General features: G+C 42.5%; 2 protein-coding genes across 4 annotated transcripts; one reads left to right on the forward strand and one right to left on the reverse strand.

Moving 5' to 3' along the window:
- Window positions 1–953: 953 nt before the first annotated feature.
- Window positions 954–10,978, reverse strand: NPRL2 (NPR2 like, GATOR1 complex subunit). Its single transcript, XM_053377438.1, has 12 exons — window positions 10,859–10,978; window positions 10,002–10,087; window positions 9,633–9,724; window positions 9,336–9,504; window positions 8,397–8,505; window positions 7,297–7,433; window positions 5,681–5,778; window positions 4,405–4,441; window positions 4,006–4,099; window positions 3,408–3,525; window positions 2,517–2,659; window positions 954–1,534 (listed from the first exon to the last, which is right to left on the reverse strand). Exons 2-12 carry the CDS (start codon window positions 10,077–10,079, stop codon window positions 1,467–1,469), a joined length of 1,143 nt encoding a protein of 380 aa, XP_053233413.1. The 5' UTR covers window positions 10,080–10,087; window positions 10,859–10,978; the 3' UTR covers window positions 954–1,466.
- A 10-nt stretch (window positions 10,979–10,988) lies between these two features.
- Window positions 10,989–17,365, forward strand: LOC128408159 (transmembrane reductase CYB561D2). 3 transcript variants are annotated; one of them, XM_053377448.1, is made up of 5 exons: window positions 10,989–11,350; window positions 11,893–12,054; window positions 13,812–14,024; window positions 16,049–16,086; window positions 16,684–17,365. In XM_053377448.1, the coding sequence occupies exons 3-5, from the start codon at window positions 13,898–13,900 to the stop codon at window positions 17,185–17,187; spliced, it is 669 nt and encodes a 222-aa protein (XP_053233423.1). In that variant the 5' UTR covers window positions 10,989–11,350; window positions 11,893–12,054; window positions 13,812–13,897; the 3' UTR covers window positions 17,188–17,365. The 3 variants fall into 3 exon arrangements, with proteins under 3 accessions (XP_053233423.1, XP_053233421.1, XP_053233422.1); XM_053377446.1 differs by lacking the exon at window positions 11,893–12,054 and having other exon boundaries at window positions 13,730–14,024; XM_053377447.1 differs by lacking the exon at window positions 11,893–12,054.

A 17,365-nucleotide genomic window follows, 5' to 3' on the forward strand; every position in this document is an offset into this window, starting at 1 on the left:
ATACCCCGCCTTTCCCAGTTCAGAAAACCGGGCTCAGGGTGGCTAACAACAAATTTAAAACACTTAATTGATCTAGTTGAGGTTCCTGCATTGCAGGGGGTTGGACTAGATGACCACCGGGTCCCTTCCAACTCCACAATTCTATGATTTTATGAAGTTTCCCCTAACTATTGGCCATGTTGGTTGGGGATTGTGGGAGTTAGGAGTCCAACAATATTTGGAGGGCTGCATGTTCCCTTCCCTACTCCGGTTAGAAGAAACTATACACTGGACAGCATTGGTCTTAGCCTAAGGAGACCACATTCAGATCCCCACTTGGCCATGGCGCTTGCTGTGTGATCATTATAAATTGTGCCAGAACTGAATCTGCCCTTCTCCACTCAAACCTAAGTTGGGGAGGGAAGGCTAAACCTAATCCGTCACGTGGACTTCTAGATAGCAGGTGAGTAGTAGTAATAGCAGCACCGAGACTGAAAGCAAGGCTCTATTTAAAGTATAACTTAGATCCATAACCTTTTTCCTTTCTTAAATATCAGGGAAGGTAAATATGGGAGATGGTTAACAGAATGCCTAATTTATTAATCATTACCCACAACCATCTTAGAGGCATGGCGGTTGGGTTAAGAGAATTCAGTAAAAGGAATACACTGCTCCAATATCAAAATATATGTCATCTAATAAACCCAGAGGTTTGGGATACATAAGTGGCAAATGATTTAATAAGAAAGGTAATTAAATATTAAATTGGAGACACCCAAGTAACCAAACCATTTCTATTTCTTTGCAAGTGTCAAATCTTTGTGTCCGCTATCTATTGCTTCTACACTTAAATTCTTAATTGCACAGAAACATGATTTGGTTCCACATTAGCTTTATAAGATGCCCATCGTTCCTCCCCATTACCAGTAATACACAGGAAGGACTCAAAGCAATTGGGACAGGAACATGGGTAATGCAATTATCTTTCTGTTTTATTGTACAATGTTACAGAACTTTTTCCTTCAATGCTTTACACAAGGAAAGGAATTATGTGATTTCTTGCTACTACAGGATAATACTGCCAGATTAATAACAACCAGCATTTCAGCCTTGTAAACACACATCCATAACGCCATGGGTAGCTGGGAATAGGTTTAAGCAGTCACCTGCCCCACTGCTCAACTTCATAGCATTGCAAAACTTGGTTTAATTATTTTTTAAACGAAAATGGAACTCCCGAAACTTCTTGATATACATCTGTGTGTTTTGCCCAGACAAATGTGACCTTCACTAAAACGTGTATCTTCGCTAAACAATCCAAAGAAATCCAAGTCCATCCAGCTCACTTGTTCCAGGCACCAATGGTGCATCATGCAACACAATTTGAGCTATGTTGCTTTTAATGATTTCTGAAGAAATCATGAGCAGTCCCAGGCAGCACAGTAGTAAACAGGACATGATGAATAATCGCCCCCCTTTTTGGAGACTCATTTCCAGCAAACAATTATATTGGGGTCATTCTCCAGCCTTTCATCCAGCTCCCGATAGCTCATCCCTAAGGAGGAAACACAAAATACTAGTGAATGAGGATATAAAGTACTACTAATAGGACTCCATGGTGACAGATATATGAAAGTGCTTTTGAAGGTATGGGACCCCCTATCAGTCACGATTTTTTCAGCTGCCACTGACAGATCCCACTCCAAAACTAAAATCTAAAAGAATTTTGGAGTCAAGCCTGTCAGTAATAGCCTGCGGGAGGCTCTGAAGAGTCCAGTTCATTTACAACACAGCTATGGCAGCCTGATAAGGAATAGTAATTGTGCAAGATTTAGGGGCATTACTATTTCATATGTGTATACGTATATACTGTGGGTATCCCTAATTCATTCTTTTGGTACACTCTTTGGTGCACCTTGCTCTTTTCATGGTGGTGCCAAATCTGAATTGGAGGCATGTTAAGCGACATTGTTCCAGTTGTTCTACCCCTCATTTGTCCGACCACAGGGAAGAACAAGGAGAGCCTGAATAATCCTTCTTCCAGATGCATGCTAAAAAATTTTTGTTCCTGTACCAGATTTGAGTGTGATTTTATTCTGAGAACCCCTTTTAAGCTGCACTGACAACCTCTCAGGGCTATATAAATACTCTAAGGAAATAAATACCGTATTTTTTGCACCATAACACTCACTTTTTTCCTCCTAAAAAGTAAGGGGAAATGTCTGTGCGTGTTATGGAGGGAATGCCTACGGGTGGCATGCCTACAGATTTTCCTCCTCTAAAAACTACGTGCGTGTTATGGTCGGGTGCGTGTTATAGAGCGAAAAATACGGTAGTTCTAGGCATGTTGTGAAGCCATGCATTTCAACAGGCTTTTGCAGTGCAAGTTTTATCACTTGGGTGATTTAGTCACTTTTACTACTGCCTATTTCATTGCTATGTTATGTTGTTTTTTTATCCGATTTGCTGCTTGGTAGACTGTAAACTATGTGCAGTTTCACTGCTGGGTGGATAAGTGTAGACGGATAATTCCTTACCTGTTTTACAGCAGATTTCATCATAGCTATGACAACCTGTGTACAGTCTGGCTGGATGACTTCTTTCATCCCGGGCTACTTTCACAGGATACTTCTGGAGCCGTCGAATAAGGCCCTTCATCAGGCCAAACTGGACGAGCTTCCTGAAAGAGAGAACTAAAACATTCAAGGAAAGGACACAGATTTATTACATAAATTAAAGTTCTTTATATAGCCAAAGTTTGTGTAAATGGCATGATGTCCAAAACATGAATTCTCTAGGGACTAAACAGGAGTGCTCTCAGCTCTTTCACAATGGAGTTACTTGTGGTCAAAATTAGAATTAACAAAAATATTAAAGGGATATATATCAAAAATGAAGCAAAAAATAATATGCAGATGATACAGTTCAAACTCTTAACAGAAATCATGGATTTGTGTCTAATAGGCAAACAAACCTGTTTGCTATTTAGGCATTAAAGTAACAGAGCAGATGCAATATTTATATCAGAAAAAGTATTAAGCCCTATTTAAAGAATGTAAAACTTCCCTGTTAGGATGGCAAAAATTATATTTGTTCTTTTCAGGAACAATCCCTATGATCTCTATAGGAGACCTAGAAAAGTCTCTGAGAATGAGTAAGTGGCTCATTCTGTCACTTGCTATACTGAGCATTACTTTTTGTATTTTTGTAATTGGCAGAGTAAGCAATGTTCCGATTATAGGGGAAAAGGTGAGGGCATTTAAGGTATTTCATGAGCCCTACCCTCTGATTCTTTCCAATTTTAGCCAAATCATGGTCTCTTCTTTTAGCCATCTGAAAACAGTAGCTAAGGAGGGTACAGCAAGGTAGTATGACTTGAAGAGTCATTCCCATGCGTAAAAATAATATAAAACAAGCCACCCTCCAACCTTTCATCCACTCTCTGGAGCTGTAGGGTGTAGCGGCAAATGAGGTCTCGTACAGTTGTGCCAGGGCTCAGCCCACAGTAGAGCTGGAAAATGTCTCTCAAACTGGCTCGCTTGTGACCTATCCAAAAATTATACAAGAAAATGTATTGAAACACCTGGTGATTACAGTGAAGTATATCCTAATTAAATACACCCAGCTAAATGTATTTCAAATATCATTTGCAACTGGAGGACACCAATCAATACACTGATCAATATATACCAATATATGACAAACAGCGTAACAGAAAATATGAAATGTACTAAGTGAAGCCAAATAACTACAGGGGCTACAAATAACCCACAAAATATCCAGCCAGGACGGATGCAAATTCATAAATGCTGCCAAATGTAGTCCATTGAACTGCCAGTGTTAACAATTAAATAGATCTATATAGCAGAACATCTCAGGAAGGGGCCTCGTTGTACAAATAAGTGTATCTTTATGCTAAAGTGCCAGAAGTATATTAACAGAAGAAAGAGCTGGGATGCTGCTGGATGAGGATAACTACAAGATTGTGACTGATAACTACCAGCAATCCTTATGCATCTTTCATACCTGGTTTTGTGACATAAGAGAGGCATTCATCTTGAAGACATTTGTCATCCACCAGATCCTGGACTTTAGGTGTGGTACAATATACATTTGAGTACTGAGGAAGAAAGTGAGAAATCTTAGTACACTTAAATTATTCCGGATGCCCGTCCTTATGGCGAAATGGGTCACTGGGAGAGGCGCTGTTGTGCGTAGGCGCGGGCAGCAATTGTCGCTTCTGCACATGCGTGAACAGTGGCAAACCCGACAGTTACTTCCGGGTTTGCCGTGGTCACAACTTGGAACGTCTGTGAGTGAAGGCGGTTGTAAGTAGAGGTTCTACTGTATGCGCATTTATGAACTAGACATCCCATTGCTTAAAATAAACTCAATCATGTTGAGCCACTTACCCATTAAACTCACCTGAAGTATGGAAACTAGAGTCACTACTCCATAGTATCTGAAAAACATGATAGCCATTAGAAATAAACCCATACTAAAACTTCATGCACCAAAAGAGTGCAAAAGTATATAGTAGTGCAAATAATATATTTGATATAATTTCCATACCGATCCTATAGTAATACTGAAGACATTAGGACAGGGTAGACGCTTAACATGAAAGAAAGGTGTTAGCTTTAGCTAACATAGTGTTAAGTGCATCTTGCAAAATTTCTGTAACCCTAAAAATAAACAACACTTACCGTATATACTTGAGTATAAGCCGACCCGAATATAAGCCGAGGCACCTAATTTTACCACAAAAAACTGGGAAAATTTATTGACTCGAGGTATAAGCCGGTTCACCACACCACAAACCTCCTGGTGGGCCAGTGTGTGTGTGTGCACGTGCATGTGCACACAGCAGAGGGGGCTTCTCTCTCCCCCCCAGCCCCTCTCGTCCCCCTGTCTACCTAGGGTGCTGCCGAGAGGCAGAGGCTGGATGCAGCAGCGGCAGAGAAAGAACAAGCAGCCCGAAAGGGCTGCTTTTGGGCTGCTTGTTACTGACAGTGGCAAAGGTGGTGGAGGAGGAAGGAGCAGCCTGAAAGGACCCTCACTCGAGTATAAGCCGAGGGGGACTTTCTCAGCATAAAAAATGTGCTGAAAACGTAGGCTTATACTCGAGTATATACAGTACTTTCTAAGACAGGTGCTGAGATTTCTGCTTGGCTGGCATTCACTATGCTTCTTGACATGAAAGACCAACCTCCCCAATCACAGACAAGAGTGGGAAAGGCATAAGTTTCCACAGTGCAGTCACAAGTAGTGACTTGCATGTGTGAAAAATATACGGTATGTGAGACTCCAAAATATGTGTGACTCTAAATGCTGCACCCTAAAGGACATCAGTTCATTATTTAAAGTTAATTGACACCAGGCACAGGATTCTCCAAATTTCCACATTTTACACTTCATGCCTACATGTACACACACACACTCACACTCTAACACGCTTCAAGTTTGGAGTAAAACATTTATTGTCTAGTTTAGCTCTGAATCCAGGGTTTGTTTGTTTGCCTTTTTGCTTCAGATGATTGTGCTTGAATTGCAAACAAAGTAAAAGGTGATAGAGCAAAGAGAGAGCTAAAAGAAATGGAGGACAGGAAAACAACAGGGCTGAAATCTACTGAATCTAAAAATCCCAACTGGTTTGCAATCAAGCTAATGCCTTGTTCTCCCTTTGGCACCCGGTACTTACAAGAGATTCTGGACAGCAATTCGAACCAAATTGAGCTCCACGTCTGCCTCAGCTGAGATTTTCTGAACATGCCGAAAACCATCAATGTATGGCAAGATCTTGGAAGAGAGCATATGCATATAATGCAAGGCTAAGCATGGATGTACATGCACAATCACACTTTTCACACAACTAGGAAGACAAGGCTAGATCATCTCAGAATTGACATGAATGTAGAAGGCTCAAGTGACATCTGAACTCAAAAAATCTTCACTTTCAGTATCCAGGTCAGAACCAGGGAAAGCAGTGAGGTAACAGTATTAAACATGTGTGAGCATTAAGTATTTAAGAATGTTTGCCTGCATCTCATTACCCCTTTTCCTTTATAAACCAGCATTTCCCAAACTTTATTGACACCAAGCTTATGAGTTTGATGAGCTTATAAAGTTGTCATTGACCTCAACCCAAATTCTTAGGAATGTAAGTGAAATAGCAATATATAATCAACATTTATTAATCTTAAGTCACCACTACTAGGAATCATAAAAAAACAAATCTCTGATTAAATACAGAGATTCCTCCCTGGCAAGAGAGGTGCACTCTGTACATGCCCTTTACTTCTGAATCTTAAGAATTCTTAATTATTCCCCTCCCCACTATACCTCAAACTTCTTTTTGACCCCTAGGTCTTCATTCACCCCCTGCGCATCAACCATAGGGGTAATGCTGCTTTAAACTGACCAAAGGTAAAGATAAAGGACCCCAACAGTTAAGTCCAGTCGCAGACAAATCTGGGGTTGCAAAACTCATCTTGCTTTACAGGCTGAGAGAGCTGGCGTTTGTCCGCAGACAGCTTTTTCCGGGTCATGTGGCCAGCATAACTAAGCCGCTTCTGGTACAACGGAACACCAAAACCTGAGCAGCACATGGAAACACTGTTTACCTTCCCGCCAGAGCAGTACCTATTTATCTACTTGCACTTTTTGGCATGCAGGGACCAAGCAACGGAAGCTCACCCCGTCGTGGGGATTTGAACCACCAACCTTCTGATCGGCAAGCCCAAGAGGCTCAGTGGTTTAGACCACAACGCCACCCACGTCCCCTTAGAGGACTTTTTCCTAAGGTGTACTATACGAGAGAAGTGCGTTCCTGTCTACCCTCCAGGCAAAATGACAAAAGGAAGCAATTATTAAAGTAGCAGTAACACAAACCCAACTATACAAGTACACTTCAGCAGTATTTGAAGTCATCTGTGACTAGTGTTTCAGATTCTACAAAGTTTGATACTGGAGGCTCCTCTCATTATTACCGTAAATTCTGGGGAATAATCTTCTCATGTGTACCATTCAGTGCTCATTGAGAAAAATGAATCAGTAAGTATAAGAGTAACATGTTAAAGGGAAAGAAAAACAGGCACACCTTACAGAAACACATTTCTTCTCAGAAGACTTGCACAGGATCAGGCTGCCTAAAAATCACATATTTCTTGTGATAATTTGCCAATTGACTTTAATGGCCAGCCTCTCTCACAAAATTCTATGGCCAGGCAAGGTTAATTAGCTGGGGGTGGGGGACTGTGAAGATGCCTTTGCTACCATCACACTATTGTATTAAACAAGACAATTGTGGGTACCAACCTGCTGAGTGGTGAGATCCCACTGGGAATTGAAGAAGTCATCCTTATCTTGGGTGAAGACAGGAACGTCATATTCCTGCACAATGGGGGGATCTGGGCGTTGCTCAATCACTTTCAGGTGAATGGTGTTTGATTCATCTGTATGAAGGAGCAAAAGAGGACAGAGCTAGGCACTTCTGAAGATGTTTTGCTGCCTGAAGCAAAGTACAAAATGGTTCCACCCACCCCAATCTATGTACAGAAGTTCATTGAACTGGCAGCTGAATCTTAACACTGGTTGATAGGACAGCTGCAATTGGAACACATGGATCTCTGCACTGTACTTTGATGATGTGACTTTTTTAAATATAGCACAACTGGGGTGGTTCCATCCCAAGAGCTTACAAATAAGAACAATGTTCCTGAGCCACTCCGGGCTCTTTTGGGATGATGGCAGAATATAAATTTAATGAAATAAATGATTAAGAAATGTAAACCAAAACATCTTATCTAAATCTTTTGAAATCTGAACTTTAGTTTGTTGCTTGGTTCCCAATTGCAAAGTTATCAGATGGGGGAAACAAAAGGGTCCCTAGAAGCAGACAGGGTTGCATGCCTGAAACAGGAAGGGGGAGCCTGATGAAATTAGCACAATGAGCTAATCCAGATTAATTGAACAATGACAACCAACAACTTCTCTTTTTTTTGCACTCTTGGTCATGACAGCCAGACAACAGCTGACAGGAAAATAAAGGTGTCTGAATATCAGAAATAAATCATCTATGACAGGAAGAACTTGCTTGAAAGTCCAACTTTCAATGGACATTTGTGCCATTCTCTTGAAGCTAACAAAAACTAAACTCAAGGGCATCAATGTAGGATTTAATATTCATATACCACCCTTTCCTGAAATACACCACATTCTACAGCAACTGGACTATTTCTATCTTTCAATAACTGGAGGAAAAAAGAGAGAGCAACACAACACTAAGTGCTCTCCTGCTCTGAAAGTGTCACACTTCCATCTTTCCCTGCATTTCCTTCAAGAATCACTTGAAAGCTTGCAATTTAACATGCAATTTGAAAAGGAGCATTTGCTGCTACTTTTTGGTTGACAGTTACCTATAGGAAGAGTGCATTTGCCAGTGGCATTTAGTTCCTCAAGTAGGATGGTCATGATGGGTATCAACTTCTGTTTGCTCTCATCAGTGGAAATGAAGCCACTCTCAAGCTAGAAAGAACAAAGTCAATGATTAGCCCCAACCAAAATGCACCTTTAAATATACCATGAGAAGCAGAGGTAGTATTGTGTGCTGAAAGTATCCCATACTAAATAAAAACCTTTCATGGGGAATGTGCATGTATATATGTGTGTGTAAACAAACACACCCACACCTTTTTATACAGTAATGGGAGAAACTTCACCATTAGTGCAACTGCAGGATCGGTAACAATCCTGCAGCAGTTGTGTGATAGGTGGATAGGAAGATATTCCTGCTGCTGAAGCAGCAACCCTGAAACAGGAGAAAAGGCTATATGCTTCTTGAAGCAAATAGGCAAATAAACAGGAGATGTGTGCTTTTGAGACTGGTGGGAAGGGAGAAAGTATATATCACTGATATTTTCTTAAAAATTAGAAAAGAACATCAACATGGCAGAACACTGTTGCAAAGAATTAGATAATTGCACCATTTCTTCTCAGAAATGCTAAAGTAGGTAAATATTCACACTTTACCAACCTTAAAGATGATATATAAACTCTTCAAAAGCAGCTGCACAGTACCCTAAGAAAGAACAGGGAGAGTGCTCTGCCAGGTCATCAGTGATGTCACAGGTACTATCCAACAGGTATCTGTGACAGTCACACACATCTATCACAGTAGCACTGTTGCACGTTTGGGTGGTCAATTTCAGAGTTCAGCAGGCGCAATTCAGCAGAACAAAGAAAGAAAACACAACAATAAAACAAAGCAGAGGAGACTTTAAATTAAGCTTTCATGTTGCTAAAATATGTGATCTGCACATCCTCTTGTGGAATGGCATATTTGTGTCATATCTAACCTCTAGAGTGGTAAGATAACCTGCCAGTTTCTTCACTATAGGCTCCAGTGCACAAGTCTTAGCTCTAGCATCACAAACGAAGCCAAGGTTGAAGAGCAAGGCATTCCGGCTGTACTTCTTATGCTCAATGCAAACTGGGCAACCAATTAGCTTTTTCCCCATAGCTGTACTGTTAGAAAGAGAGAGGATGTATTTTAATGTTATTGAATATAATATTTTTGTGCTACTTTGCCACAGATGGGCATGATTAAAGGGGAAGGGTGGTCTACAAGACTCATGTGGATTTTTTCTACTTACACAGTGATGAGCTTGTTTTGCAGTTCAGGTTTGGTGATGATATAGACCTGAACTGTATCAAAGAGTTCTCGGGAAATGAAATCCTCTGGTACCTGCAGGGTCAGAAATTAAATCCGCAGATCAGTAGTCGCAAGATGAGATCTATGGACTCCTTTGAAACCCATCTAAACATATTTTAATAAATCAGTTTTTCACTGTCAAGGAAGAGCTATGCTGCAGAGAGAGACCCCAGAGCATAGCTGCCACTCAGAGTAGAGAGTACTGAGCTCAATGGACAAATAATCCAACATAGCATAAGGCAGCTTTCTCAATGTCCCATAACTATATACTGACCAGTTTCTTTATACCATGATGCCTGGTACCACTAACCTGATATGTTATCTTAGGCCCAAGTGTTGGGTGGAATTCACTGAAAAAGATACACTCAATTCTGCTGCTGACTTCCATAGTGATAACTGCAAGAGATCAAGTATACACAACTGATGATACTCCCAAGTAAATACCTCATAATTTTAAGAATTGTTATTTGTAATAGGGAGGGAACTCCACAAATCCAGAAAGATCACAGGAAGGGCACGACTTCTTGTAGCTGTTAACCATGCCTCCCTCAGTTATGTACAACATCCCATCATATAGCTCTTATAAGTCTCTGAGGACTTTTATTCATGAGCAGTGGCGTAGCGTGGGGGGTGCAGGGGGGCCCGGCCGCACCGGGCGCAACATCTGGGGGTTAGGGGGCACAAATCCACGTGTTAGGGGGCGCAAATCCATGGGTTAGGGGGCGCAAATTACTTGCCTTGCCCCGGGTGCTGACAACCCACGCTACGCCACTGTTCATGAGTTTAAGTTTATGCAAGCTTTCCCACATATAAAGGAACAGTGACAAGCAGTGTGATTTCCTGCTGCAGCTAAGCTCTCCTTTCCGTCTCCCCTCAGTTCAGGAGGGCTTCCCTGGCTCAGCTCAGCCTGAGCTTTGAACCCCTCACTCTCCTTAGCTCAGTTTCCCTTCTAAATTGTTACACTTCCGGCTGGCAAAAGACACTGGAAAAAATTGTTCCTGTGTAGAAAACTCCAGGTTCATTGCTAAGTGGGCAGACAAGTAAGAGCTACACTCGCACACACATTTCCCCAGGGAACGCAGCACAAACGGGCGAAACAGCCTGCAAGCGCCCCCTCCCTCCTCCCCAAGTGAACGAAGAAGAGCACTGAAGGAAAGGCGCACTCACCGGCGACAGACAGAGGAGCGCAGCAAGAGCACGCATGCGCACACTATAGTCCTGAGTATGGCCGGAGTCGGGGAGAACGCTTGGCTTTTCAACGCAGGCGCAAAACAGCTGGGCACGCGCGCGCGAGAGATTAACCTTATGGCGCATGCGCGTGCCATCACCGTTTTATCTGGCCTAGTGGCGAGACTGCTGTCCCGGAGATGCGTGCACACAGATTTCTTTGACTCCCGATAAAACGAATTCCAAACAAAGGAGCCGTCGAGGAGAACTTGCCCAGGTGGTCACGTGTCTTATCAGGTTGAAGGCTTCATTTGACAGAACTTCGCCCGTGATGGACAGCGAGGCTCAGCCTCTCAGATGCGCAGGGTGACAGTCAGGGTAGGCGGGCCCTAGAAGGCCAGTCTCGGCCTTGCCCAATCAGCAGGTGGCGCTTGCTTCCTCTGCTTCTATCGGAGTTCCTGCTCCCTTGCGATGAGGATCATCCGCGAGCAGGTAGGTGAAATCCGCGCTCCCCGGGATCTACTGTTGGACACGGGTGTGCGTGTGTGTTCGGACTAAGGAACTCGGTGTGTATGCGAACCCAAGTGGGAAGGTGGGCGGCAGCGTGGGTCGAGATCTGCCCCCTTTTGCACAGCTGTCGTGGGTGGGGCTGTTCCTGTGACTTGAAGCCTTGCTGGGGATGCCTTTGTGTGACCCGCATCTTCGATCTTGGCAAATCGGCACCTGAACCCAGAAATCTCCTGCTCCTCAAAATCTCGCTTTGCGAAGAGTTAGGAGGAGGGGCGGGTGCCTTATCCGAGGAGAATGTGCTTCTGGATTAGGCAATATTGGGTCCTCCCAATGACTATCGAATATATAAATATGTATATAAGCATATATGCTATACAGTATACCGTATATTAAACGGGGGTCTGAAGGGTCTGTGGGTGTTCCCCCCACCCCTGTAATTTGGCAGACTGGGTATCCTCCCTCCACAAATGAATAGGGTGGGGAAGAATCATGAAGCACACTAAATCTCGCTCTGCCATTCATAGTGCACAGAAAGAGATCCGGATCAGGCTCTGCAATAACAGGTTGCTGAGGGGAGATGAATGAGCAATGGCGACTCTACCATATTTTCATACTTAAGACAACAGGATCAGTGTCGTGACACGACAGCTGATCTGTGGCAGCAGGTTTAAAAGGAAGGGATGCTGGTGAGAGTGAATATACTGTATTTTCCTCCTGAAGTCTGCTGTGGTTTAATTACTGCTTAAATAAAATACACTAAACTGGATAAGCACAAATGCCACCCGGTTACAAGATCAAGCATAGAGGTGGTAATTTCACTATTTATGGCTTCCTGGGTTTGAACACTTATACTACTTTGGAAACTACTGAATGAACTCTCTCTCTCTTTTACTCTTTTAAAAGGAAGTGTTCACTCTGACTGACAATATAATTCTGTGTTTGAAAAGAAGTGAATGCATCTCTCAGTTGGCTATGGTCCCTTTGAGTTTAATTTCAGTGTCAATCTCATTTCTTTGTTAATTCAGGGGTGAAACTAGGCTTTAGGGAAGCTTTTAATGTTTAATAGACTATTGTATTTTAATATTCTGTTGGAAGCTGCCCAGAGTGGCTGGGGAAACCCAGCCAGATGGGCGGGGTATAAATGATAAATAATAAATTATTATTATTTATTATTAATTTCACCTGGGTCAAAGACCCAGTTTGGCAGCCACATGCATTTGCACACACAGGCTGGGAGCCTCAGTGGTGCCACTCTGGAGACTTTACTGGGGCAACCCCCCCCCCATGCATATGGCCCTAGTTAACCCTATGATTTCATTCCAGTAAGAATCTGTAGAGGGTGCAAAGAAGGGATTAACAGGGCTTGGACCTTGCTTCAGCTCTCCACTCGGGGTTGCTTCACCTGGGACAAAATTCATGTAGAGAAAGCAGCGCTGGGTAGAAATGAATGTGCAACCCATGTGTACATAAGATGTTTGGAGTTCTCTTGTATTGCCACATAAAAAACAACAACCTGGAACCTCCCCCCTCACCAGTTGGCCACAGGTTTCTGGTGTGTTTAATCAATAATAAATTGGATTGATCAATGAGAATCCAGGAAGCAGAATAGGACTATAGTTTACATATTAGGCTTTGCATGAACCAGGGAGAATCTGTTAGGTGTTCCAGTTGGTGCTGGTGGCTGAAGATTTGTTCAAGAGCTCTAATCTTAATTTGGGAATTCCACGAGGAACGTAAAGAAAAATGTGGTTATGCCTTAGCCTGCCAAATGCCTCCACGTTTCAATAGCATTACTCCATGGAGCTGCAGCATCAATACTTGCTGTCATAAAATGAAATATGTCTGTGACTCAACAGGCTTTCTTAGCAAACCAATAATAAGAGTGGTGTAACTCTTGTAGTGCTTTATACTGGCTTTGTAGTTTGTCAGTGTGTCCTAGTTTCTCCCTGGTGAAAGGCGTCTGCCCTGCTGCAACCATGGGAGTGGGAGACTTTTTTTCTACTGCACTAATTCTGGCGAGAAGATGTGCTAAGACAGCACATTTTGTGTACATGCCAGGCAGAATGTGGCATGGGCAAATGCTTCCCTTTAGTACCACACTGTCACAGGTATTGCAGTTACAATGAGGGAGGGAGAAAAAAGAATGCGCATGATGAAGGGGAGAGTTCAGCTGACTTCCTGAAATATCCCATTGCTATTGCTAATAAATCAAGCAGATGGTGGGGAACAAAGTCTTCTTTTGCTAGCCAGGATTTTTCTTTAGTCTGCCCTTAAGATTCACCAGTGAAAGTTATTGCTGGGCCTTGTGCCATCTTATGACAGATTTTTTGGTGTTAATAGCTTTGCCTGTCTTTTTCTCAGATAACTAACAGAAGTATGAGAAGTATGTTTTCCCCATCAGCACAATAACATTCTATAGTTTCCTCCTCATGTGCTGGGGAAGCTGATACATGCTGCATACAGAAAAAGGAAGCTGGTAACTGGTGAAGGGTGGAAGGTCAAGATCCTGTCAACTGTGCTGGAGAAGACATGGCTCTGACTATTGAAACAGAATCGCGAATATACCACTCTCTCAGAGCTGTCTTTGGTGCTACTGCGCACCTTGCCTCGCTTGGATTTACCATCTTCGTAGCTGTGGTGGCTAGACCTGGATCAAGTAAGTAGGATGCAATGATAGGTGCATTGTAAAATGTGCTCCAATACCTGTGCATAGGTTTGATTAAAAACTAAGACGTGGACAGATATACACTCAATCAAAATTCTGTCTTGAGTGTGAGTAAAGAATGTTAGTCATTTGAAAGTAAGACTTATAGTCCAGCACTTTGTAGAGCTGATTTCAGGTGGTTTAGGCCTCACTCTGCATATAGCCAACATGATAGGCTTCTGAATCATCTAAGCTCTCGGGCGCTTCTGCTCTTAAATATAATTGTTTTACAGGGCCTAAACTGATAGGAATAGCTTCTGCCTGACATAACACATAGGATGGTGTCTCAGTCCTGCAAGAAACCTGTGCATGCTCCTGATGCACATTTTAATGTTCATCCCCTTCATTGTGTTTTTCCAAACCTTATGTGAATTAGGAAGACCATCCACATGAAGTTTACATGTCTGTGACTACAGTCTTTGATTATTGCCTGGAGAGAGTTTGGCCAGTGCACTTTACTGACGAATAGTGTAGCATTTCTGTTTTTCCATTACAAAATGCAACACATGAGCTCTGTCACAGTAAACCAATCCTTTGCAACATCTCCTGTTACTAACTTTGCAGTCCTAGATGTTTTATGAGAATAAACTTTGAGCCTCTCTCTGTTAAACGAGTCTTCTAGTGAAATATGATCCTTTAACATAACAAAAGCTTTAGACAAGATCACTAGGCCCATTTTCAGTGATGCCTTAGGTATTTTGGCATAGGGCACTGCATTCCCGCTTGCAGTCTCAGCAAAGCACATGTGTTGAACCAAAGGTGAGACTGCGAACACCATCTTGATAGTCAAGATGACCCTGAAACTAATTGGTAGTTGTTGCAACAATGAGCTCACCTCTATATGCACTTGCTTTGTTATAAACTAATTGGATTGCTTTGATGCTATGCTTATCTGTGGGGCCTGGGATTTTGGGCTCTTTGCCCACAGAGGGGAAGTATCTGTAAGCCTTAGATCAGGCTTCCTCAAACTCGGCCCTCCAGCTGTTTTTGGCCTACAACTCCCATGATCCCTAGCTAGCAGGACCAGTGGTCAGGGATGATGGGAATTGTAGTCTCAAAACATCTGGAGGGCCAAGTTTGAGGAAGCCTGCCTTAGATAGTTTCCAGCTATGCCCTCAGATGGATTGATGAGAAGTTCTGGTCAAACAAAAGTATGCCGTCTTTTGTATAAGTAATGCTTAACTTATTAGCACTTTGTGGACAAGTCATGATTGCTTCCTGCTGTGGTGTTCCCCCCATGTCTGTAATGGCAGTGGGGCTTTGCAGGCTGTGTTGTAAGTTTATGCTTTTCTTTAATAAAGCACTAGAACTGGCCATTCTGGTGTCTTTGATTTTCTCTTTTGGTATCTGCACCAAACCACTTCCACTGACCCTCCTTTGGGCTGCAGATCAGAACAACACACCACATTGCTCAAAATATTCAATTTTTTTTAGAGGGATATAATCTGTGTTGTGCCAGATTCTAAAAACATCCCTGTTGCACCTACAACCCACAATTTAGTGTAGCATAAGGTTTCATGTACTTGTGGCCACAAATTTTATCCCACTGCAGATCTGTTCCATCTTTAAGGTACCACAATGCTTGTTTATCTTTTTCCTACTACGAAGTAAATGGCAACCTTTCCCGAATTCATATGCAATTCCACAATGTGTTTGGAGTGCTGTACTGCATTTCTTTCAGCGCTTTGGATTTTGAAGTCATTTTGTTATGTCTATTTTGGGGAAAGTTTTGCTCCTCCCTCAACCTCACGTGAGAAGGAATGACAAAGGGATCCAAATTGAAGTACACAGTATACAAAAATGTGTGATGGCTTCTCTCCAGCAACAATGATTCTAGTACACTTAGCATTTCCACACAATTGGATTAATTATAGGATTTAAATGGATGTATCCTATTTCCATAGCAGGTAGCACATTTTCAGCTGTATGCTAACTGATCGTCTACAGGGACTCACCTTGCTTTTGTTTCTTTCCAGGCTTGTTCTCCTGGCATCCTTTCTTAATGTCTCTTGCGGTAAGCCAGCCACAGGCATTCTTTACAATCGTCTTCCTAAATAACTAATTATAACCTTACCTTATCTATATCGGGCTTTGTTTAGTGGACCGAATAGTCTGAGAAAGGGCTGGAGGCAGCTTGTTGTGGAGTAAGAAATTCTGTGCTAAGGAATTGGAAAAGGCAGAGGAGATGCAGCTGCTCCTGCCTGTTGTGGGACTCGAATCCAGAATTCCCTACTGGTAGATAGGATTAAAATATGAGATAATTATCCCTTCCTTCTCTGTGTGCAGCTCACAAAGTTTTTATCTTCTCCTTTGCTGATGAGGATCACTATAAAATTTGTACCAGCCAGATGGGCGGGTATTATTATTATTATTATTATTATTATTATTATTATTACCACCTTCTTTAGAAAAGAGATAAGCCTTTCCATGACAGAACAATTTCTTCTCCAGTATTTGGCAGGAATTCCCAAGTTATTACACAAAGTTAAATGCTGGGGGAAAGCAAGGAAGCTTTTGTTGTTGTTGTTAAGCTGGGAATGAGTGCAATTTTACCATTGGCTAAATGTAATGTAACAAACCATAGTGGTGTTGTCTTCTTTTGCCTCTCCAGTTTTCTTTCCTGATGACAGAAGCCCTGCTGACTTTCTCTCCAGAGAGCTCCCTCCTCCAGTCCTTCTCCCGGAAGGCCAAGGTCCGCTTCCATTGGGCTTTACAGTTGCTCTCACTCACCTGTGCAGTGTTGGGCTTGGCCATCATCAGCTATAACAAGTACCGCAAGGGGAAAGACCATTTTGTCACCTGGCACGGTTTGACTGGCTTGCTGACGGTGCTGTATGCTACCATGCAGTGCATGGGGGGCCTTGCTCTGCTCTACCCCAAGCTGATGAAGAACTGGACACTGAGCAAACTCAAGCTTTATCATGCCACATCAGGGCTGATCGGTTACATTCTTGGCTGTGCCAGTTTGATGCTGGGTATGTGTTCCTTGTGGTTTACCATATCTGTAACTGGAGTCTCCTGGTATCTTTCCATGCTGTGTCCTATCCTCACCAGCCTGGTTATCATGAACCAAGTGAGCAATGCCTACCTCTATCGCAAAAGAATCCAGCCTTGAAAGCCATTCTGAAACAGACAGCTTGTGGGATCTCTGAAGACTTCCTGCATTGTCAGTAAGGAGTCAGGTGGTCTTACAAGGCAGTGGGACTGAAGAATCTCTTTTTACTTGCCTATAGCATCATATGGTATTTTATGTAATTTCTGACTTTTCCCTGTTAAAATCCTGGAGATGCCCA

The sequence above is a fragment of the Podarcis raffonei genome, chromosome 2, assembly GCF_027172205.1.
Source record: "Podarcis raffonei isolate rPodRaf1 chromosome 2, rPodRaf1.pri, whole genome shotgun sequence".
NCBI classification, from domain to species: Eukaryota; Metazoa; Chordata; class Lepidosauria; order Squamata; family Lacertidae; genus Podarcis; species Podarcis raffonei.

What these genes read in the sequence shown, in the direction of transcription:
- NPRL2 (XM_053377438.1), bottom strand. Translation starts at nt 10,079, where the DNA reads ATGGAAGTCAGCAGCAGAATTGAGTGTATCTTTTTCAGTGAATTCCAC. An exon ending in GGCCTAAGATAACATATCAG is followed by an intron (nt 9,725 to 10,001) that starts GTTAGTGGTACC and finishes CTGACCCTGCAG; the next exon opens with GTACCAGAGGATTTCATTTC. An exon ending in CTCTTATGTCACAAAACCAG is followed by an intron (nt 3,526 to 4,005) that starts GTATGAAAGATG and finishes ATTTTTGGATAG; the next exon opens with GTCACAAGCGAGCCAGTTTG.
- LOC128408159 (XM_053377448.1), top strand. Translation starts at nt 13,898, where the DNA reads ATGGCTCTGACTATTGAAACAGAATCGCGAATATACCACTCTCTCAGA. An exon ending in GGTGGCTAGACCTGGATCAA is followed by an intron (nt 14,025 to 16,048) that starts GTAAGTAGGATG and finishes GTTTCTTTCCAG; the next exon opens with GCTTGTTCTCCTGGCATCCT. An exon ending in CTTTCTTAATGTCTCTTGCG is followed by an intron (nt 16,087 to 16,683) that starts GTAAGCCAGCCA and finishes TTGCCTCTCCAG; the next exon opens with TTTTCTTTCCTGATGACAGA.